General features: G+C 37.4%; 1 protein-coding gene across 5 annotated transcripts in view; it reads left to right on the top strand.

Moving 5' to 3' along the window:
• Positions 1 to 23,888, top strand: part of LOC123685143 (ankyrin repeat and SAM domain-containing protein 1A-like) — a 37,669-nt gene that overhangs the window by 2,522 nt on the left and 11,259 nt on the right. For 2 of the 5 annotated variants that reach the window (XM_045624744.1, XM_045624747.1), the window contains exons 2-9: positions 7,590 to 7,670; positions 7,726 to 7,879; positions 9,037 to 9,182; positions 9,242 to 9,364; positions 17,096 to 17,325; positions 17,890 to 18,133; positions 19,749 to 19,964; positions 23,359 to 23,596. In XM_045624744.1, coding sequence (XP_045480700.1) covers positions 7,590 to 7,670; positions 7,726 to 7,879; positions 9,037 to 9,182; positions 9,242 to 9,364; positions 17,096 to 17,325; positions 17,890 to 18,133; positions 19,749 to 19,964; positions 23,359 to 23,596 — 1,432 coding nt within the window. Of the gene's footprint in view, positions 1 to 7,589; positions 7,671 to 7,725; positions 7,880 to 9,036; positions 9,183 to 9,241; positions 9,365 to 16,698; positions 16,813 to 17,095; positions 17,326 to 17,889; positions 18,134 to 19,748; positions 19,965 to 23,358; positions 23,597 to 23,888 lie in introns of those variants that run through there. The other 3 variants (XM_045624745.1, XM_045624746.1, XM_045624748.1) reach the window with 3 other exon arrangements.

Raw genomic sequence — 23,888 nt, 5'->3', positions numbered from 1 at the left:
TTCAGAAACCAGTTCAGTCAAGTTGTCATAGAGATAGCCCACGCCTGACGACAGGCACGACACAGAAAGAAGAAGAACTCTAAACTCCTATCTTCATATGTTTGTGACTGTATGTTGTATTTCTGGTAATTTTCTTTGATTAGCGCATTTATACTTTGTTATACTTTGAACATACGCATTGCCAAAACGTGACGTTTTGAAATTTATTTGGAATGAAGTTGTCAAACTCAATCGTGTTGTCATAGTGATTGATAATTGCACTGAATGCAATTATCAGTGTACTGTTGACATGATTGGGTGTAATTGTTCCATATGACACAAAATGACAAAATTTGATTGGTTGTTAGAACTGTCAAAAAATGTTCATTCATATAGATAATTTAGCGGTTACATCCACGGATGGATCATAATTTAAAATTCCCGCTTGATCTCACTAATATAAGTAACACAAAAGAGAACGACCCAAATGGTCTATGAACTGCAAATTGTAGGCGACTTTGAAACGGGTACGAAAAACCCAGTGGCCGTCACAACTGTCAACTTAACGATGTAATCGTTGCACCGATGACTCACACTGGTCGTGATTATTAGCGCAGATACAGTTTGAAGGTTCGCCGAGAAGAAGTCGTACGTTAAAAAAGATCTATAGACGCGCCAGAAACGGAGATGTAGGTACGTCCTCAAAATTTGGAATTGCAGATGCAGGAGAGACGAATAAATGTTTGCGGATAGTTGATAATAGATGCCGGAGAGGCGGTGTGATACAAATATAAAATTACATAGGTACCGTGATTTCCAATAACCAGACCAGATGTTCCCACTTGTTCGATCAGATGGATCAAGTGGGAAAGGAATGAGGAATTGAAAATTATGTTTGATTTATTGTACCTACCTACCGTGGTTTCAATATGTGTAGGAATTCGAGGGAAGCTGAATAAAAATGGTACAATGAATGTTGAGGTGCACGATAGTCGATTATTCTGATTTGAAAAAAAAATTGAAACAATGCAAATTTAACGTATACTATAGAATATCTGAAATAGTCGAAAAAACGTCTTATCCTATCCTTAAATAAATGAGGAAACCATTGACGGTAAGTCAGGGCTTGCGCTCTTGGAGACCACATATATAAGAGAGGCTTGTACCTGTAAACTACATACATGATCTTTATAAATGATTGTAACATCAATTCAATCAACAAACGATGAACAACAATCAAGTAAAAGATGGTCATTAGGCTTTAATTCTTGCACGAGTTGTGCGAAGGCCAACAAGTTGAGAACGGCGACGTATCGACATTTCGGCGTAGGGATTCATCAAGCCAAGTAGCTTGACGTTTTAACCAACTACTTGACTTGAAAATCAAGCTCGTGAAAAATTACATAGTTGTGCTTCACTTGACTTGATTTTTAGATATTTATTGCTTGACTTGACATCAAGCTAATTGATATTACTTGAGCTTGATCTGCACGCGTCGCACGGCATATATTTCTGCAATCTCGTACGCGCTTAGACTAAATAAGGGGATACCTCAAGCGCCGAGAGACTGAAGAATTCGCCAGTGTGACTTCATTAGTTTTTTTCTCAAATTTCTATGAAATCTATTGGTAGATTTTGGTAGTTTCAGAAATATCTTTCCAAACTTGGCCAAAATGGCCAAGGATTTTTTATCAACGCCAGCATCTTCAGCTCATGTTGAAAGACAATTTTCCAGATCTGCTCTTACAGTTACAAAAACCCGTAATAGGTCATGCGACAAATCTATAAGAATGTGTCTTAGATCCTGGATTGAAAATTATGAAATCAAACAAAGCCTGGAGGTTTCTCAATATTAAGAAACTTTATTTTTTATTATTTTTCATTTTGTTATGATTTATATTGATTTAATTTATGTTTCTATTTCGAAAAAGTAGATATTTTCGGTTCTTTCATACAATAAGTTTGATAAATAAAAACGTTTTTTGCAAGGTTCCTTCTCATTTCACCTTTTTTTTTATTGATGTGACACTACACAATAAAACTGCTGAAAATCAAGTAGCTTGATATGATTCAAGTACTTTATAAATAAATACTTGACTTGAGCTTGACTTGAAATCAAGTCAAGCTCAAGCCAAGTAGCTTGAAAATCAAGCCAAGCCGTGAATCCTTAGTTAAGATTGTTGAGAAATCCATAAACCAATGAAATTCTCAATTACAATTCATGAAATGTCAATTTCAATGATCGAAACATCGAATTTTAGTTTTTTTTTCTGTGTTTTCCGGTCACAGTCACAGACTATACACCACACAGTTAGGGATAAATGAAATTGACTCCATCATACCTCAAAATTAAAAAATTGCAGATATTGTGATCTGTTCCCTCAAAGGATACTCATTTCGAAAATTTCTCGAATAGATTCATGTGGAATTAACATCGAATGATTATAAGGATTGCTACGTGATGTAAATGAAATTTTATCTGAATCTCCATTAAATTTCATTTGAATTTCCATCATCACATCAATGAGCATTCCTAACGTTATGGAGGTATATCGATAAATGACATCGTAAATGAAATTCCTAGGCATTGATTGCTTTCATTGATTACTTCGATTCATTCGTCCCAAACTCATAGAAATATGGAATTTTTTTATTACATGACATTAATTATTTCCAAGAAATAAAACCAATTATTCCTCAGAACTCAATTATTCAAAATGAATTGTATTTGATCCTTTGAGACTGATAAACCTTTATAGTTTATAGGCTTTGGTGCCCGTTAATTCCTCAATGATAATAATGCAAAAAAAATCTTTGAGTAGAGAGTTGTTTAAAATGATTTGGTTTCAACTAATGAGGAATTCAAGGTCAAAACCAATCCTGTCCGTCTCTTCGTCTTCGTATATACATGATAACTCTTGAATGTAGGGATATTCTAAAGCTTGCTTTTCCACTGTCTTCTCATTTTCACTGAAGATATTTGGTAGCTAAAAGTGAATGATCTTCTAGTTAGCTAAGTTTATGATGAAGGTAACAGTCTACAAACCGCCCCCACCCACTAGAAGATGCTTACCGTAGTGGTAAGCGAAACATCAGGTGAAAAATTGACTGGCCCACGGCTGACAAGCACGGAATTCTTCAATTTTGGTGAACCTACTCCTTTCAACAGTATTTCTGCAGTCCTAGCCCCAATAGTTTCGAAATACTTAAATTCTAAATGTTACTTGCACCGCACCTTGAGCTATAGTGTGTTCTCCATCAGAGCTGTTTCCAACCCAGCATAATCTACAGCTCTCTTTCCAGATCTGGAGTTCTAATGAACTCCAATATCTGGTATGGTTTCTTCCTTCTCTCCACAAAATCTGCGCTCACTATTCATCTGATAACACTATTCTCATTAGGTTCTTCCTGAGGCTCTAAGGAAACCAGTGAGGAGGTAGCATGTTCGCATAGAGATCCAAATACTTTTTAAACCTAGTATTATTGAAGATCTGAAGGAAACTTTTGGAGTGATACATTCTTGGGAAATTCAGCCAGAGTATTTTTCTTTATATTTCCTCCAAATCTCGAAACTCTTATTCAGCTGCATCTTCCTTCACCACATAAAGGTTTCGGGCAAGTAAAAGGCGTTCCTAATCTCTTTCTTTGGGTACAAGAGGTAAAAGACCTTATTTTGAATTCTTGCCTAAATCATATCATCTTGAAATAATCGTAAGTAATTGCACAAGTGCATCAAAATTACCGATAATTTTGAATGACAGCGTGTTAACATGAAAATGACCGAATGCAGTTTTTCGAAGAAAACACGCTGGAATGCGAAATTATCCGGTCATTTTGATGCACGAGTGTAATTCGGGGGAATATTTCCCGAATAAACTGTTACATCACTTGTCGAACTGATGTAGAATGGAATTGCCATAGATTCGAACTGTGTAAGATGCATAGAAACTATGCATCCATGAACAGAACAATTATCGCAGTGCTGTTTCGCTTCCTACAATGCAATTATCGCTGTAATTTTCGATAATTGTTCTCCATATACATAGAATTTTTGACAGGAGGGAAATATTCACCGTAAATTAATTGCTATTATAACTTGTTGGATGTGCGACTCAGTGATAGTAAGCTTGACGTTTTGACCTAAAAGGTCTGGGTTCGAACCTACGATGCGCCAACAATTTTTTTCATTCTCCGCCACTCTTTTCAATGGTTTTACATACTCTACGAGATAGAAGTGAATGATAAAGTATTGTATAGAACTTGCAGCGTATTTTTCTCGAGATGCATTGAAATATTTTATGAACTATACAGAGAATGAAGAGTTGATTTGTAATCAATAGACCTTGGTAAGAATCTCTCAAACGATTTTCGCTTGTCTCCTCATTTTACGAGTACGGGATAATGGAATAGAAGGTGTTACAGTTGACGGAAGCGGAGTTATCGATCCTGTTAGGAATTTGTTACACTTCATTCACTCCTGCTCTTTGTCATTCTCAACTTTTGGATGTGACCTGAATCTTGACCTGCAACATTATGAAGTTTGTCACGTACTACTTAGACAAATTGAACTTGGCACACTGTTATGTAGTTATCTATTAGAAAAGCACTTTGTGATAATCCATTACTTTTACACGTACCATGAAATGTTTGCTTTCAGTTATGTATTTGATTTATGCTATATTATTAGTTAATTGGAGCATGCGAAATTTATACCAACATATGTAGGTAGTCATGAAAAATACTGTTATACGGTGCTCCATTGATGCTTTTGTAGTCTAATTCGTTCATTATTAATTCACTAGTGGACGAGGTCCAGGCAGAAATTCTTCTTTTGTGTCCATAGCACAATTCATCGTCAGAATATGATAAGATCATTTAATCATTTTAAATTTAAATTCAATGACTATCATAATAACATTTGCGTTTTTAAACAAAGTTATATGACATTTATTATTCATTAGTTTTCTTGGAATTTGTTTATATTTTTTCACGATTTTTCAAAATTGCTTTCCAATGATATCAAAGTAAGCAGGATGTTGGATACTGGAATTCTATTAATTAATTAATTGGGGCCTATTAAAGAACTTAAACAACAAAGGATATGTGACACTTTATTAGGAAAAGTGGCCCCATGTCGAATTGGCTGAATTTTTGATATGTTATAGTCCAAGTTATTCCAAACGAAAAGTTCATTAGGCGAAAGTTTTTCTGTTAGCTAGTTTTGACGCTGAAAACTTAATGCACTTAAAAACTATAATTTGTTCCCCATTGTTAAACAATACAAAACGTTATCATGGATAATTCTGAGTAATCAAGATGTAAACAGTCAATAATATGAGAAACTGTTAAAAGCATTGTTCTTTGGTATTGTTACATTTGGTTAATTATACAGTACCTATGTCTCAGCTACTTACAATTTTTCAAGTTCAATTACTCGAAAATGGTTACAAATTGCCTAAGCGATCTATAATAAAAAAAATTTATTAATCCTTTTCTACACCTTATTTTAAATCACATTATAATAAATCTCAGCAGTCTCTGAAATAACCTACTATCGTTATTCAATAAATCACCTTTTCAAACAAGAAGAACTGAATGTCCTTCCAAACACAGTAATCCATACGCAATAACAACCATCCCCAAAAATTATTAGAAAATATTGCGTGTGTATTATTGCGTTATTGACGTTTGAGTGCTAGAGCACTCAAACGTCAATAACTGTATTGGTTTAGACTAGAGTCTAAACCAATACAGGGGAGAAAATCCGAGGAAGGAGGACCAACTCAGCTTTCCTCATTTCGTGTTCAGGTCTGAAGTACTGCTTCAACCAAACAACTAACAATCTTTGATGTAGTTATTAAGGGCATATTGAAAGAGGCAAAAGCCAATCATCGGAACAATGGCCACTTCTTCGGCCATCTCCCCTAGCTGTTTGTGCTATAAAGGGTATATTCAGTAAGTGTTACCAAAAATTTTCTGCTGATGCCGAAAATTATTCTGTCTAATATTTATTGAACATACGGAATAGTTCTGCAATATAGAGATACTCAATGTCACATGAGGAGGAAATGTGTCGTTCCCGCAATTCGATATAACTGCTCAGAGCGATATTAGAAATGTTTCACTCGGAAGGATTAATCTTTGCTTCATCAAACATTTTAAATTCCAATTTATATCAAGTTTTTGAATCTACCTAGGAAAGTTATATTTCAGCGGTAGTTTCCTGAAAGATCGAACAGCAGATATTGAAAACTGCATTAAGTTGAAAGGATCTCCAGTAATTAATTATTTCTCTTGATCTTACAACACATAGGAGAAGGTTGTTGATGCAAACAAAGGCTTCCTTGGGAATGAAACATGTTTGGAATATGATATAACGGGTGTTTTTTTCGAGGTATATAACTTTAAGTTGGCATTACTGTTCAAGATGGCGACCGATTTAACAGCTGTCAAGTGATTTATTCTCAGTTTGGTTTGGCAATTCATCATGAATAAACTCACGCCTGAACAACGCTTGCAAATAGTGCAATTTTATTTCGAAAATAATGGTTCTGTGCGGAATACGTATCGCGCACTACGTCCATTTTATTTTGTTCAGCGATGAAGCGCACTTCTGGCTGAATGGCTACGTCAACAAACAAAACTGCCGCATTTGGAGTGAAGCTAATCCTCAAGTGTATGTCGAAACACCGTTACATCCAGAAAAACTGACTGGTGCGCTTTATGGGCTGGTGGAATAATTGGTCCGTACTTCTTCAAAAACAATGATGGCCAGAACGTTACAGTCAATGGTGATCGGTATAGAGCCATGATTACTAACTTTTTCATTCCTGAATTGAACAACCATGATGTCCAGGAGCTGTGGTTCCAACAAGACGGCGCAACATGTCACACAGCTCGTGCCACAATCGATTTATTGAAAGATACGTTTGGTGACCGCCTAATTTCACGTTTTGGACCTGTGAATTGGCCTCCAAGATCTTGTGATTTAACACCGCTAGACTACTTTCTGTGGGGCTATGTAAAGTCATTGGTCTATGCGGATAAGCCACAAACCCTTGACCATTTGGAAGACAACATTCGCCGTGTTATTGCCGATATACGGCCACAAATGTTGGAAAAAGTCATTGAAAATTGGACGTCCAGATTGGACTACATCCGAGCCAGCCGTGGAGGTCATATGTCAGAAATCATATTTAAAATGTAACACACAAGATTATAACACAATCCACAAGATTATCTTGCGGATAAATAAAATCCATGTCAATCGAAAATCCATCGTTGATTAATTGCAATTTAAAGTTCTATAGCTCTAAAAAACCACCCTTTATAATGGGCAAATACTCTAAAATAAGTTAATCTTAGGATGTTGTTCGAGTTGACGCTTTGATGATGTTTTTTGTTGGTAATGTTTTCAATCTTTTGATTCGAAAAATGACCTCAACTTATCTTAAAGGTCTTTTTATCGGATATCTCTTAAATATACTTTAGGGTGCAACCAAATCATTCATTTTGGAAATATCCTCTATCAATATTCCAACTAATAGAAGTTTTAAATTATATGTATATCAAAAACTCATTTTCAATGATACATTTTTTTTTCGTTCCAGTCTGCGAAGAGGGCCTGGTGCTAACGTTCAAGACAGCAGCGGATATTCGGCTTTACATCACGCTTCACTAAACGGACACAAGTAAGTGTTCATTACGCTCTAATATCGAAACTCCTCTGATCGTTCTGTTTCACAGGGAAATAGTAAGACTGCTTTTGGACCATGACGCTTCAACGAATATCATCGACGTCAAAGGATCTTCTCCCCTACATCTGGCAGCTTGGTCGGGCAACGTGGAAATTGTCAGGATGCTGCTTTCTGGACCATCCATCTGCAACGTCAATTTGACGGTGAGTTTTATGTCTGAAAAATGGTGATAATTGGAGGTTGTTGTTGCATTGAGTATATGCAGAAAATCTTCATTCAAGATGAATATGGACATATAGAAAGCACCCATCCATAGCTATAATGAAGGGTGTATCAATAAGAGTGCAATATTTGATTTGTGCGCCTTTTCGGCATCCTTAATCAGATTGATAATGTCGTAATAGATCCTCTAGGAGCATAAGAAAGTTAATAAATACATATCCACTCTTTCTCTTCAGAACAATATCATCAAATACTGAAAAACACAATGGCACAACTCCGTTTTAAGTTTTGATGGTCTCATTAGCAACTGTTTTTATTTGGAGCTTATAAAATCTACTCTAATGATCAATGAGAAAGCAATACACATAAAACCTGTCATTGATGGTGGCATTGACTGTCTTGAATGAGTTCGTATCTGATAGTACAGGTCATCTGACCTGAACCCTTCTGTGGTTTTGGAAAGTAACACCACAGAGCAGTGATCCAACAGTGGGAACTGGGAAACAAAGAGAACCTCTGAAGAAACACGCCCAGACTTGCGCGAGTGAAGAGATTCGTGAAATTCAAGTCTACTTCAAGAAGCTTCGGTAGCTACAGCGAGCTGAGCTTCGGGTCATTCGGTACAAATACCATGTTACAAATGTTGACAGTTGACTTCTGCCAGAGTACGAGCTATATAAATATCCAAAACGGGATGGTCTAAAGACCACACTTCAAGGCTGGCCAGTTCTTAATTCTCTCGATGCGTGATAGCTAAGGCTCCTGAGGATGTTGCCAGAGTTGCAAATACTATAGATGATCTCCTTAGAACTCATTGAGTAGGCTGTTAGGACAAACGATCAAATGGCCGCAGTTCTGGAAGACTAAGTCCTAGCTAATCGACTCCAACAATAATCTAATCTATTTGATAGTAAATATCACCTACCAGTTATTAGACATGAATTGACTGCCATTTTTCGGCTTTAGGCTGTATAGTTTGAATTGATCCATTTCATTAGTTTAATTATTTAGTTACATTCCTTCTCGAACTTTGAACAGCGTATTAATCACTAATTTATGTGAGAGTTGATGAGGAGAAGATATAATTCGTAGTTTAGGATCTTTTCTACAACGTAAAGTTTCGATTTTTTCCTTCCAGAACAAAGATGACGAAACAGCTCTCCATTGCGCTGCTCAGTATGGTCATACGGCTGTGGTTAGTCTTCTTTTGGAGTACGCGTGTGATCCGGGCATACGAAATGGCAGGGGCGAGACGGCTTTAGATTTGGCCGCGCAATATGGAAGGTAAGATAGCACAAACAAATTGTTATGTCTGGAACCTGAATGACTCGATTCTTTTTCAGATTGGACACGGTTGAACTATTGGTTAGGACGGATCCTAGTTTGATGCAGTGCTTGAGGAGGGCCGCTCCAGACATCGTTTATCCACATACGCCACTGCATATGGCCAGCAGGAATGGTCACAGGTAAATTAATTTTTGTGATTTATATTGTATACTGGGAATTCTTAAATCATTTATGCAAAATGTTGAAGTGAAAAAATAATCAATAAAATATACCCCTATGCGACACTTGATTTCTTTCAGTTAGTTATTTTTCACCACTTGGGGGAATACGTATTTCTCACTCGAAGGATACGATTATTACCAATTAGGTGGTGGCTGCTTCTTAATCAAACATTTGAATGTCTTTTCCCAATTTTTCCCGAAATGTTTTATTGTGGTTAGTTTCACATCTAACAGAAAAAGATCCAACTTTAAAAACAGTCATATAGAATAATTGAAAATTCAACTTTGCAAAGTTTTCATTAGTTTCATGTGTGCAGTTTTGGTCGGCGCGACGTAATGAAATGCAAAATTCCAAACTGATCATTTCAAAATATTGGTTTTCTGATGATGAAATCAGCCTGGAATTGTTATTTCACATTCAAACGCAAAATTTAATTCCGATAAAATCGATAGTTTTGAAATTATCAGCAAATCAAAATATCGAACGGCATTCATGGAACCTCTAGTGACATTTTGCCCATTAACGAACTCAACCGCTGCATTGGAAAGCTGTGCAATTTACAGAGATCGCTAGCAAGATAATGATTCTGGCATCTTGAATTGAAATTTATTTTCCAACAGGCCCCAGTCATATTCTGCAAAATTTTTGTGAGAAATCTACCGGAATATTGGCGGCTATGAGTATGACATCTCTGATCCTGGTTGCGCCACTACTTCCGGTAAAATTAACCGTCCAACAACAGGACCCTGCGGTAGGCACCCCTCCCCCCAGACTAAACCCTTTCTCGCCACTTGTAGAGAAAACCACTCCAACGCACTGCCCCACAATACATCACCTGCACCCCCACCCCTACCACCCCCTAAAACACGAGGTCCCTCCAGGAATCCTACGCATTATAACTGGGAACATACCGGATGAGCTGCAATATGCTGCGTCCATCGGTATGGCATGTGTTGCGAGAGTATTGCAACACGCGGCGGCGGCGGCCGGCTCAGCACGCTCAGCCTGATACGTATATTGCGTGGCTAATGCGCCTCGTGGATGGGAAGCGGTAACGCGGGGAACAATGGTCGTGTAATCCGCATAGCGCGGAGTCCCGTACGCGTGACGGCAACCTGGAAGATGCAGAAATATATCGTATCGGGGATTTATGGGATTAGGAGACGAAATGAGATGTGGCGGGATGGGATTGATGGCGGTGATGGCCTGAAAATGGCATCGGCGGGGGCGGTTTAGAGTTATGACAAATAACATTATACACATTATAATATATACAGGATGAGTCAATAGTGCTCGATCGGTCGATAACAAAACAATTTACAAGTTCTACCACCAATTAACAAGTAACAAGGTTACCTTTAAAAAAAACTTTTTATGTATAAAATCAAAGGGACAGTTTTTATGTTGATACTTGTAACACTAGTTCAGCGACGGGTTCAAATTTGATGCAGGGGCTTGTTCAATATAAAGCTAGGTTGACATGGCAAGTGGATCACAGCTGTGGTTCAAGAATACATGGAAAACGACCCGTGTCAACGGAAGAATCGTGCGAATATTCACGAAATGAACGATTTATCCTAGTTGACACGGGTAGTGAAGCACAGGCGAGGTTAGTTATGTGTAGAGATCGACTCGTGTCAACGGAGGAGTTGTGAAACAATTCTCGAAACGGACGGTTTCGCAGCCGGCACGAACATAAAATGGAATATCAAACATGTTAGATATTTAACGTGTTGCGTGGTCTTGGAGCGACCATAGTGGGAGTAGACAAGGGTTATTTTCGATTTTTTTTGTAATGAATTGAGCTGTACTAGGTTTGTGATACTTTGTTAAATTGATTTTTTTTTGTTAAATACGACTTTGAAAATATTTCCCAAAACATGTTATTGGGATTCAACGGATGAAATAAATTTTTACTACATGTACTGAATATTACAAAATTCAATTAAAAGCTAGGCCAGCACTCATTTCATAAATTTTTTTGGTTTCACAGGAACACTCAAAAATTAGAAAAATCTCATCCCAGCACATCTGTATTTCGATTTTTCTTATGAAAATATGTGTAAAAATTGTGCTGCACTTATGGGAAGTTGTGCCCCTGACATTTCCGTAAAAAAAAATTGAAGAAAGTCAGTCCTGCACTTTGGTTTTTCTTCGGCGAAAATTGATTCAGATACTTTTGCTACTTGTTCTGATCAGATTTTCAAAAATAACTCTACTTTTTCTTCAAAGGATGGAAATCAGTTATCAGTAAATTGTTTGAAAATCTGACAGACATCAGTCAGCAGAAATATGTATATAGTAGCCCAACTATACAGAGTGAGTCTTTGCAGGTACATATATTTGAACCGAGCCGATTCGGAAAAATGGTTGAAGAAAAAAGTATTTCCTTCGACGTCAAAAATTTTCGATTGAAATATGTGTACAAATCCAAGATATCAAAGTGTATAAAACAAATCTCGGTCAAAAAGACCAAAACTGGTTCAACTTTTTCTAATTTTTTTGTTTCTGATTAATTTTTTGTGGAAATTTCTACGGAATACCTACCTTTACATGGGTGTAGCACAATTTTTTGATGTGAGTAAAGTTGACCCAGCACATTTGGATTTTCGATTTTTTTTTTCGAAAATCAAAAGGTGCTAGACCAACTTTCCACACAGTGTTGCCAGTGATACTGATTTTTTTTAACTTCTGCATATGAGGGAAAAACTTCGATTCGTTTTTCTTTCTCACTTAGTATACCGGACTTTGATGGAATTTCATGTTCGGAAAAGATTCATCATGTCAGTAAAAACCATATTCATTTCCACCAATTTCATTCCATTTTCGAGATATAACTGTTTATTGATCACCCTGTATGACGGTGCCAATAATGGTTTATGAATTTTCTCTATGAATTAATTATTTGTGGTTACGAATTCGAGAAAAGTGCACGTACAGGGTGATCCAATATTTCCGAAAATAGAAAAAGTCCGGATCTGATTTGTTCGCGATTTCAGAAATATTGAAGGAAGGCGATAGTAGAGTGACTACTCTTCAAAATTCGAAATTATTCGGTCGATTAGTTAAAGAGTTATTGAACTGTGAAATTTCACTTATGAGATTAACATCACCCTGTATATAGCAAATGGCGATCTTGATATGAGTCCCCCATGATGACCTCCATTTATGTATCCATTTGCCGCATTCTTCCCGGGATACCCTGCATATAGCCTAACTATATAAAAATATTCTCAGACAAAAACTTTTGTGAAAATATTAACGGCAAGAGAAAATGAAAAAGCGATATTCCTTGGATGAAAATAGAGCCACAAACGTTTTGCGATTGATCAACAGAAATCAAATGTTTAGAAATTCGGAATGAGATTTAATTCGGTCATAAACAACAGGCAGAAATACCGACAAAGTTAATTCCCATCAAAAAGGAGCCGCATCATAGTCATAAATATCTAGATTGACACAGAAAGACATGTGCAGTCATCAGTGCTGGTCGGCATCCCTTTGTGCCGACGAAGAAACAACATAAATTTGCCAAATAGGTTATGGCAATACGAATATACGTCGTTTCATCGCCCGTGAGTAAGGAGTAAAATCATTGGACGCAATGCACTACCCATGTCAACCTAGCTTAATGCTTTGCCTCATACGATAAGAAATTGTAACAAATACGATACATTTAAAAAATTGTTGGTTGCACATGTGAAGAAACATTGTTAATAGAATTGTATATTGATTTTTCTTTTATTCGTTGTAGTTAGTGTTTTTGTCACTCAATAAAGATTATTATTATTATATTATACAATACACGGGCGTAGCCAGGGAAAGGTGGTTTAGGGGGTTCAAAACCCCCCGATATGTGAAGATGTCACCATTTACATAGGCGTACATTTTTGCTTCCGTCGTTTTCTTTCCGAAAGTCGAGGATTTATTGTAAAAAAACTAATTATACATTTATGATTCAAAGTATTGTCCATCGGTGGTCTCTACTTTCTCCCATCTTTCGGTCAGCGTACAAATCCCGCGTTGAAAAAACTGGTTATCTTTTGAAGCGATTCACGAATCGATCTAATTTTTTACTTCTTCATAAGACCGGAAGTGCTGGTGAATCAGGCCGTGTGCCATTGATCGAAAAGTGATAGTCCAAGAGAACAACGTCTGGAGAATAGGGGTGGTGGGGAAGGACTTCCTGTTCCAACGTTTCCAATATGTTTTGATCACTTTCGCAACATCACCAAGTTTCTCGTTGTATTGCGGCCGTTTGTGTTTCAATGCTCGGCTCAAACCCATTAATTGCGTTTGATAACGATCCCCAGTGGGTTTTCAGTGGGTCTTAACAACTCATAATGCACTACGCCGAGCTGGCCCCACCAAATACTGAACATGATCTTGCAACCGTGAATATTCGGTTTGGCCGTCGACGTGGAAGCATGTCCGGGATAATATTCATTGTCTGACAACATATCACCTATATATATATATACATATATATATATATATATATATATATATATACCGACGATTATTTCATTAGTGAGGTACTGATTGAACATATTTTTTTGTAAGGAATAATTCCACATAAATTGTTACCATACTACGCGCCTGAGCTCAAGCGACGCGTCGCGGTTGATATTTGATTTCCTCAATTTCATTTCCTCTTTTTCACTGTTTTGTATCAGTGACCCCCTCCTTATCGTTCAATTGCGACCAATTTGCTCTTACTTCTTGTTAACGCCAATTGACAGCTGTATCTTGTGCTACCTTTATAAACCTTTTTATCATTACACTCTTATGGTAAATTTTAGAGTTGTTTGTTCTGACTAGAGGGTATTTCCGGGAAGAAATTTACCTGCGCCCATTTTATTAACTATTATATCTTAACATCTTGAAGAATCCCTCCGTGTCCACTGAGCCAAACCTCGGATACCCAAGTAGATAGTTCGAGTAATAACCTCATATTTGAGATTACAAACTTTTGAGGTTACATCGTTTTTGTTTTAAATCGAAATTACACCTCTTATTGCAAAACCTCCTATCTCGAACAAATCAAAAACGAACACTCTATACGTACCAACGACACCCCTACCCTATGACTACACATTATCCCCGATCTCCACAATACCTCCTTATTGTCGAACCCTCTCTCCCTCCTCCACACATACACCCCCAGCGTCAGTCTATCCAGATCCTATCCAGAAATGAGCAATTTGGCCGTCGATACGCCGGTATTACGATGGTCGTTGTACCGTGAAAGCCCCGTGCATTCCACCGTGAACGAGAGATGATGCACAGAATCGACGCTTCGGTTATTCGCATAGGTGCAAACAAGCAGTTGCATAGTGACGCCCTCTGGTCCTCACCTGTATGAATGAATACGGGGGTAGATGGGCCACCGGCAATTTCGGCGGACGGAAGAGAGGTGCGTTCCCTGGTGCGGAACCGTGATAATCGGTGAAACAAGTGGGCAACGCAGCAGCAGCACACGCCACACGGTTCTGTGATGATGATTCGGTTGTCACCATAGAAATCCCCAAGCGCGGTGGCTGGTTGTCTCCCTCTTGGCGATTGCGGCAATTAGGTGGCTTGTCAGGTTGGAACGGTGCGTAATACGAATTAGGATTTTAAATATCTAACGCTTCAGTCAATAGGTCCCGGGCCCAAGCAGTGAAAACTCATTTTTTCTTAAAAATTCGACATTATTGGTCAACATAGCTGTAACTTTTCAATTCCATTTGTGTAGAAAGATTCGTCTTTGCTTTTGAACTAGGCTTCACCAATAACGCATAGAAATTCATAAAGTCAAGTATTAAGGTTGATTCATATTATCCGACACGTATCGTTTCAGACACCAAGCGAATCGATTGTCGGAACGGAGAACGCGTTCATATGCTCATTCAAGCAGCGTTTCAGTTTGATTCAGGCAGTGGATAAATTGAGGTGCGAAAAAATGTTAAAACTTTCACGTAAATAACTATATGCTATTACATTATTATTGGATGAAGATGAAACGAGAGAAAAGTCAGTAAGAAGATTTAGTGTACACCCCAATATTCGAAAACAGAACCATCTTATTTCAATTTGTCGTCAATTGCCCTCCAAATTTTTTCCTTTTCATTAGCATCATGATACAATCTCTATTAAGAATTTAGATTATATATCATAGAATTTCCTGCACACGCACTAAATATATTAATTTTTCGGAATCCATAACCAACGAAAATTACGTGTTCCAGATCTGAGCGCAACTGTCTGCTAATTCACATTATCCGTTCAGACACGTTACGACGTTCATACAGACTCCGCTCATACGACATCAGACAAAATATTCTCTCGATCGGTGACGGACAATTTGAATTACTTCATAAGAAACGCAACAAATGATATTTGTCGTAAACGATTCGCTGGGTGTCTGAAACGATACGTGTCGGATAATATGAATCGACCTTTAGGTGTACAACTTTGCTTCCGCCGTTTTGTAATAGATGGCTGTAGCGGTAAGCGGTAATCGAAATGAATACATCCTAGATGTCATACAATAAGCTTAGGTATTTGTAAACATAACGCTATCGATATATTAGTCGATTTGTGTCTGCATCATAAAGTTATTCTTGATCAATGGCACACGGCCTGTCTTACAAAAAAGTTAAAAATTGGATCGATTCGTGGATCGCTCCAAAAGACGACCAGTTTTTTCAACGCGGGATTCGTACGCAGCCTAAAAGGTGGGAGAAAGTAGTGGCCTGCGATATACAATACTTAAAATCATAAATGTATAACCAGTTTCTCACAATAAAGCTTCGAATTTCGAAAAAAAACGGCGGAAGCAAAGTTGTAGGCCTATCTACCTATATAACTTATCTACCTATATAACTTAGGTTGCCTACTGACTTGGATCAGAGGAGTATCATTTAACAAAAAAGACGTTTCTTCTCTTCCGCTTCTAATGAATCAAGAGATCATTTTCCAGCTAATTTTAATCGACTTCATTGTATGGCCAAACAATTGTTTATTTCATATCAAAAATTGGGAGAATAATGCAACAAATATTTGTAAACCTTACGAATAGCACGCCATGCAGGTGTCAAGCTGATATTCATGCACCAGTTGGTCATACATTGTTTTATTATTAATCTAATCTGCTTTGATTACTCTGAAAACATTTACGTCATTTACTTCTGTTTTTCGGCGTATAAATTCATATTTTCAACACTTGCGAGGCTGTTATGTTGACGCTGGTAGATAATTTTAAATCTGTTGGAAGTATTATCATTATTTCCTTTGCTCTAGTTTTTATTAGTCAAGTGTTTTGTTAGTTGATATACAACTAGTTTCTGTCTACGATCTGTCCGATCTAGCTTATGAGTCAATTATTAAAATAAAGATTAGAGGAATTAATTTCAATACCAAGGTAACTTGGATACCTAAATGATAGAATTTCAATATGGATTAAGATGAAATCCAATTAGTTAAATAAAGATAGTATGATTCGATAATTTGAACAATTCGCTTTCCAATATAGCTTTGAGGGAAGGAGTTACACGTAGGTGTGTTCAAAATGATTCGATCTTTGGACTTTCTGCGTACAGACTCGCAAGTACTGTATACCTTTTCCTAAATACGATGACTATATCATTTTGTAATGAAAAAAAAGTGTGACTGCGCATCATCCTAAACTCTTCTCTTTTTTCCAGGGCTGTTGTGGAGGTGCTGTTGAGAGCTGGTTTCAGCGTGAACGTAAGAACCAAATCTGGTACTCCTCTACACGAGGCTGCCCTGTGCGGCAAGGTGGAAGTGGTGAAAACACTTCTGGAACATGGTGCCAACACTTCGATAAGGGACGCAACTAATTACACTGTGATGGATTTGTTGAGTCAGTTTAATACAGCACCTGCGTCTCAAGAAATTATCGGGATTTTGAAAAGTAAGTCTAGATGTAATCATTGAATTTGACTTTCAGTAGAGGTTGGCTTAAGCGAATTTAATAATTGAAAAAACTGGGTGATTTGATCAGTACTTTAGAAGTTCTGCTCTATGCGCAAACCCTGCGATTTACTTAGTTTATATTGCTCCGTCTTGTATTTGACACAGTATAGGTAATTTGGGTTGAATCTTCGTAGTTTGGACTCAAGATTCTAAAGATGAAATAATTGCAATTGCAATTATATATATATATATATATATATATATATATATATATATATATATATATATTACATTTATAATACGCGTCAAAGATTCATAACAGAGAGTCTAATGAGAAATCTGCTTGTTTGCCACCCCCCCCCTCCCCCCTCAGATAATGGACCACAGAATAGTGACAGTACCTAACCTACAAAACTGTCAAATAATTAATTTGTCAAATTTAACAATGTTGACTAAAGCACTGATTGGATCACCATTCGTTTCAAGCCCCCTCCAATCACATTTCCAAACAGATTCGTCGATAATATGCATTTAAAAACTACCTTTTTTTTAACTTATCCAGGGCACAAAAGAGGTCTTCCACTAGTTGATAGCGATGGGGAGTCAAATCATCCCTTTCCGGCCGTACCCCATCCGGACTCTGACCTGGGAAGCCCCTACGAGAACGTGAGACCGTCTTCTAAGAACTCCAGGTCTGGTACCACGGATCCTTCACCTGGCACATCGCCCCTAAGATGGGACAGTTACCATAAGCACGCCAGGCCTCCTGAAGGCTTCGAAGATAGACGGACGTCAGGAGTATCTATGTGAGTCCTAGATTTGTCACTCGATTGTTATTACTATGAATATTAGTGTTTGCGATATCAGCTCTGTTTTTATTTTTTATTCGCTTGAATTTATTGCTGAAGAAGTTTTTTTTTGACGATCAACTTTTCTTTATTCTAAATTCCTTAGTTTCGTTCCATGAAAGCTGTCAACTCGTATAAACTCTGAGACCAGTGGCGTAACTAGGTAATTTTGGGTGCCGGTCCAAAAAAATATCCTTATAAAAACAAGTTCGGTTTCATCAAGTAAAAATTAGAGAAAAACATTGACTCAGTCAGGGGTTCATCGAGTTCTTCTCATTCTGTAAACTGCTCTTTTTTAATGATTTGGAATTTACCGTGAGATTAAAGAAGGAAAAAATATATTGGTGTACACCTTTGCTTCCGCCGTTTTGGAATAGATCACTGTAGCAGTAAGTGGTAGTCGATATAAATAGATCGTAGATGTCATACAATAAGCTTAGGTATTTGTAAACATAACGCCATCGAGATATTGGTCGATTTGTGTCTGCATCATAAAGTTATTCTCGATTAAACATGTCAGCTTACGAGTCAAATTCTCGTCATTTGCGATAGGTTTCAGTTTTTTGCTTTAATATGAAGAAATCTGCGACTACGGCTCATCGAATGCTCTCAAATAACTAAAGTGAGGCTGATATTAGTGGAAGACGCGCCGAGATTGGTTTGAACGCTTCAAGAATCGTGATTTTGATGTCGAAGATGGAAGAGAGAAGGCTTTCGAAGATTAAGAATTGGAGGCATAACTTGGTCAAGACTCTTGTCAAACTCAACAAGAATTGGCAGGATCATTGGGAGTGACGCAACAAGCCATTTCAAAACGCCTGAAATTCATGGGAATGATTCAGAAACAAGGAAATTGGATGCCGTTCAAGTTGAAGCCGAGATATGTTGAATGGTGTTTGTTTGTTTGTGAACAGCTACTTGCAAGGCAATCACGAAAGGGATTTCTGCATCGCGTTATTACTGGAGACGAAAAATGGGTTCATGGGTAATCACAAGCGTAGAAAATCATGGGGATATTCCGGCCATGCTTTCACGTCGACGGTAAAACCTAATATTCACGGTTTCAAGGTCATGCTCAGTATTTGGTGGGACCAGCTCCGCGTAGTTTATTATGAGTTGTTAAAACCGACTGAAACACAGGCGATCGTTATCGAACGCAATTAATGCGTTTGAGCCGAGTATTGAAAGCCAAATGTCCGCAATACAACAGAGAGACATGATAAAGTGATGATTCGTGATCGATTCGTGGATCGCTTTAGAAGATGACCAGTTTTTTCAACACGGGATTTGTACGCTGCCTGAAAGAAGGGAGGAAGCCGTGGCTAGCGATGGACAACACTTTGAATCATAAATGTATAACCATTTTTTTTACAATAAAGCCTTGAAAAAACGGCGAAAGCAATGTTGTACTTCCATGTATAAAATACGTAAAAAATTTCAAGCGGTGCAAAATTATTGCATTTTTTTTGTTTCGTGTTTTTTTTTGAAAATGAAGAAAAAACTTCTTCAGCACCTTTCTTCCTCTTGTAATTTGTATTATCCCCGTTCAGTTCATTTTCTATTTCTGTTGCAGTTATTGTTTATTTGCCGCATCCTTAGTACCGAATGCATGTTTCAGGAATGAAAATTACCATAGCTTAAGAAACCCCCAAAAAATCCTAGAATTAACACCCTTGCACGGCATCGAATTTTCCTTCACCGAGGACCTAACAGCCAGGAAGGAAAGCATTACCTCGCTAGATAGCTATCACACGGCTTTCGATTCTTCGCTAGAATCTGAATCTTCCAGGTATAGATCGATAGATTCATCATTCGAAAAGTCCGATTGAAAATTTGCTCGTTATTATCTGCTGGAAAATATTGGTTTTCTCTTGTGTTGGCTGTGAAAGTTGATCTCACGTCTGAACTAGGGCTGGGACTTTTTCGCCTTTTTGTATTCGAATATTCATCCATAAATTTATTCGATTATACGAATAATTCATTCAAACAACTATTCATGCTTGACTATTCATGAGTAGTCATGAATATTCAACTATTCGTTGATTATTCAGTGATTATTCAATGATTATTCAGTGATTATTCAATGATTATTCAGTGATTATTCAGTGACTATTCAATGATTATTCAGTGATTATTCAAAATTCAGTCAATATTCAGTGATTGAACTCATGTTTTAATGAACCAATAAAATACGAGCGTTTTGATGAGTGAATATATCCTTTGCGACGTGGTATAATTGTTTTGGTGTTTTGCCTCTCGCCATATTCGCTCTATTAGTGTGACGTCACACACCGCCATTTTTGGTTCTCCTGTCAGTGTTCGGAATCCAAACAAATAAATTGTCATTCAAATTAGTACGGTCTCGTTGAAGGAATTGGCTTATTTTCATAAATAAGAGTATTTGAGGAACGATTTCAGTATTGATTGATAGACCGAAGGAACGAGGTTAATACCAGTAACTTTGAATCCTGTATCATTCCCCAGATTTTGTGAAAAGCCGTGTTTATTAGTTGAACCTCAAGTTCGAACTTACGGCATTAATCTCGTTTCTTCTGTCTATCAATTAATAGTAAAATCATTCCTCAAATGATCTTATTTATCAAAATTAGCCAATTTCTTCAACGACAACGTACTAATTTGAATGACAATTGGTTTGTTTGGATTTCGAACACTGACAGGAGTCTATTTATAATTTTAATTCAATTTTATCTATTTCAATATTATGTGATTTCCAGTAATTTTAATATTAATACAACGATTTGTCCGTAGTGAATCACAAAACCTTGTTTTAATCATTCCTGAATAGTGAGTCAAGTGATCATTCAAACTTTCATTCGTAACTTCATAAATATCCAACTCACTGAATAGGAAACTGTTCACTGAATAATCAGTGAATACTCAACTATTCACTGATTATTCATGAATAGAAAAGTAGTCATTGATTATTCAACTATTCAGTGAACACTCGACTATTCACTGATTATTCATGAATAGAAAAGTATTCATTGATTATTCAACTATTCAGTGATTATTCATGATTATTCGAATAATGCAGAATGCAATTATTCGAATAATTATTCAATGATTATTCGAATCATTCATTCATGATTCCCAGCCCTAGTCTGAACTAGCCTTTGATCACTGACTTATGGCATTTAAGAAGCTGCATCGTTGGTTCTGAAAATGAGAAAAACTGTAGAATATTTTGACATAATGACACGTATAATTCTTCATTGTTTTCATCAACGTGTATGTTTATGCCTTTCTGATAAACCCCTGTATGAATCTACTACGTCAGCAATCCGGTACAGCTCTACCTAACTGAAGTTTTTGACTTTGGAGTTTGGGCCGATCAAGGGCAATTGAGAATTATCTCCAACGACTAGATTTTTCAACTTGCAATATGAAATACATGGAAATACCTCAATTCGAAACTAGATTCAACCAAAACTAAACGATAGCATTACATTGATCACTATTCCCCACAACATGAAGATTATACTAGGTGCCTCAAAAAAAGTTTATATTTGCTTACCTTATTGCGTGAACGCAACTATTCAGAGAAGCGCGGAGGATATGTCAATTGGTAGCCTGTCTATTGGGAATGCGGTCTCTTCGGAGCGTATCTCGGGAGAGGATCGCACGTTGTGCGTACGCGAATTTCACTGCCACAATAGCGCGAAGAAATTTCTTTAATCTTCGAAGTTTTCGTCAATTAAATGATACGCCAAACAGTCCTCTCATTCGGAAATGGGTAAAATTTTAAGAACACCGATTCAACGCTTGATAAATTAAAACCCGGACGCTTAAGGTTATTGAGAACGGAAGAAAACGCGGAACGGATTAATTGGTCTGTTCGTGATGATCCCAACCTCCCCATTCGGAAGCGTGCATGTGCTCATTGCGTGCAAGAATCTTATTGGAGAAAATGAATGTGCTCAGATAATATTATGTAATAATTTATAGAAAATAGATTTGATTTCTTTTTCATTATTGAAACATGACAATTTTGAGAACAAATTCAACCTGACGATAAAAAAATGAGGAAATCACTGACTTGATGTCGGGAGCTTTTTCAGAGATCTTTCGCTCATTCGCCAATTCCACCCTTGGGGAGCACATTACTGTATGTAAGTATAAATGTGGTCTACAAGGGTGCAATTGGCGAATTATCCGAATATCACTTATAAAGCACCCAACTTTAACTCAGTGTTGAAAGTTTTTAAGTAAGAGGCTTAAAATTATTATTTCTTCATACAAAGGGTTTTCCAATGAGAGAGTTTTATACACGAGTATATAAAAGAAATCAATGGATGTTTATTTCATTGTAAAGAGGAAGATATGCCCCTAATGATGGGAACGATATCAGCCAAATGGCCGACATATAGCTATGGTAGCAGCATCATATCCTTTTTATGAAATTTTCCATGACCAGTTGGCAAATTTGCTCGAATCGTATCTTTGAGGTCTTGAATCGATAGTGGAATAGACGTGGAATTGACGTGGTTCCAAAGAAAAAGTCTAGAGATGTTAGATCACAAGATTTCGATGGCCAATTGTGATCACCTCTTCGAGAAATAACACTGCTGGAACTTTTCCTGCAAAATTGTGATTGTTTCGTTGCTTGTGTGGCATGTAGCGCTGTCAATCATAGCTCGGTAGCGCAATTCATTCACCGCAACAGTTGCATCAACCTCATTTTCGAATAAGTAAGGTCCAATCACACCACTTTCCCAAGCATCAAACAGTGACAAGTTGGCAAGAGTGGACTACATGGAAAAATAATTCTTGAATTTTGCGATGACCCGAAAGTGCTTTAGTTTGCCGAACTGCGACTAAAAATTTTCACCATGGTTGTAGTGAATTTCAACAATTTCAATTTGTTGTTGAAGCGGTCATCGTTCTAGTTTTACTAATGGCATAGTTTTATTTATCAAATAAAAAAAAATCAGCCCATATATCGAGCTATTCAAAATGAGACCTCTTATTGGAAAACTATTTACATTATAAACTGTGAAAAACTCTATGTATTCGATTCTTTCATTTCAAAATACCGACCAACACATTTGCAACCCAATATAACAGTCGTTCGAGCTCTTTTTCAATTTCACCTTCCGAATCCAGACTATTCAAGCACCCTCTTCTCATAAACTACTTCGTTGTGAACTAGTACCTTGTTCCAGGGAGTCGGACAACAGCGACTTCTACCAGATACCATGCGCCCCGAAACAGTTCATGGACGCGGACGACAGCAACTTCTTGTCGGCCAGCAAGGATTCGGATCAGATAAGCCTGTCCAGCACGGCTTCCAGCTACGGCAATTCTAGAAGACCGGACAGTGGCGGCATACCCCTATACATACCCATGAACATGAACAACAAAGGCGGATACAGTCCCATCTCGAATCACAGCAAGGTTTCGGTGAGTTAGTTGAACATCTTGTAATGTACATATTTCGTTGTTTTAAGCAGGGTAAGATATTGCTGTGAGAAAAGGTCAGTGAGTTTATTCTAAACTGCTATACCAAGGTTTCTTCCAAAAACTAAAAGAATCGATCAAGCGATTTTCGCACAGGATCAAAATGAATCTAGTGGGAAAGATAGTTCACACCGAAAAACATGGTATGAGATCGCTGGTGGACTCATCAGTTGGACTATCCTGCGATCTCTGCCCAAGACACCCTCTCACACCATTATGATGCACAAATTCGGGG

Source organism: Harmonia axyridis, chromosome 7, assembly GCF_914767665.1.
Source record: "Harmonia axyridis chromosome 7, icHarAxyr1.1, whole genome shotgun sequence".
NCBI lineage: Eukaryota > Metazoa > Arthropoda > Insecta > Coleoptera > Coccinellidae > Harmonia > Harmonia axyridis.
Note: the sequence above shows the minus strand (reverse complement) of the source record. Positions and strands in the feature narration are given on the sequence as shown.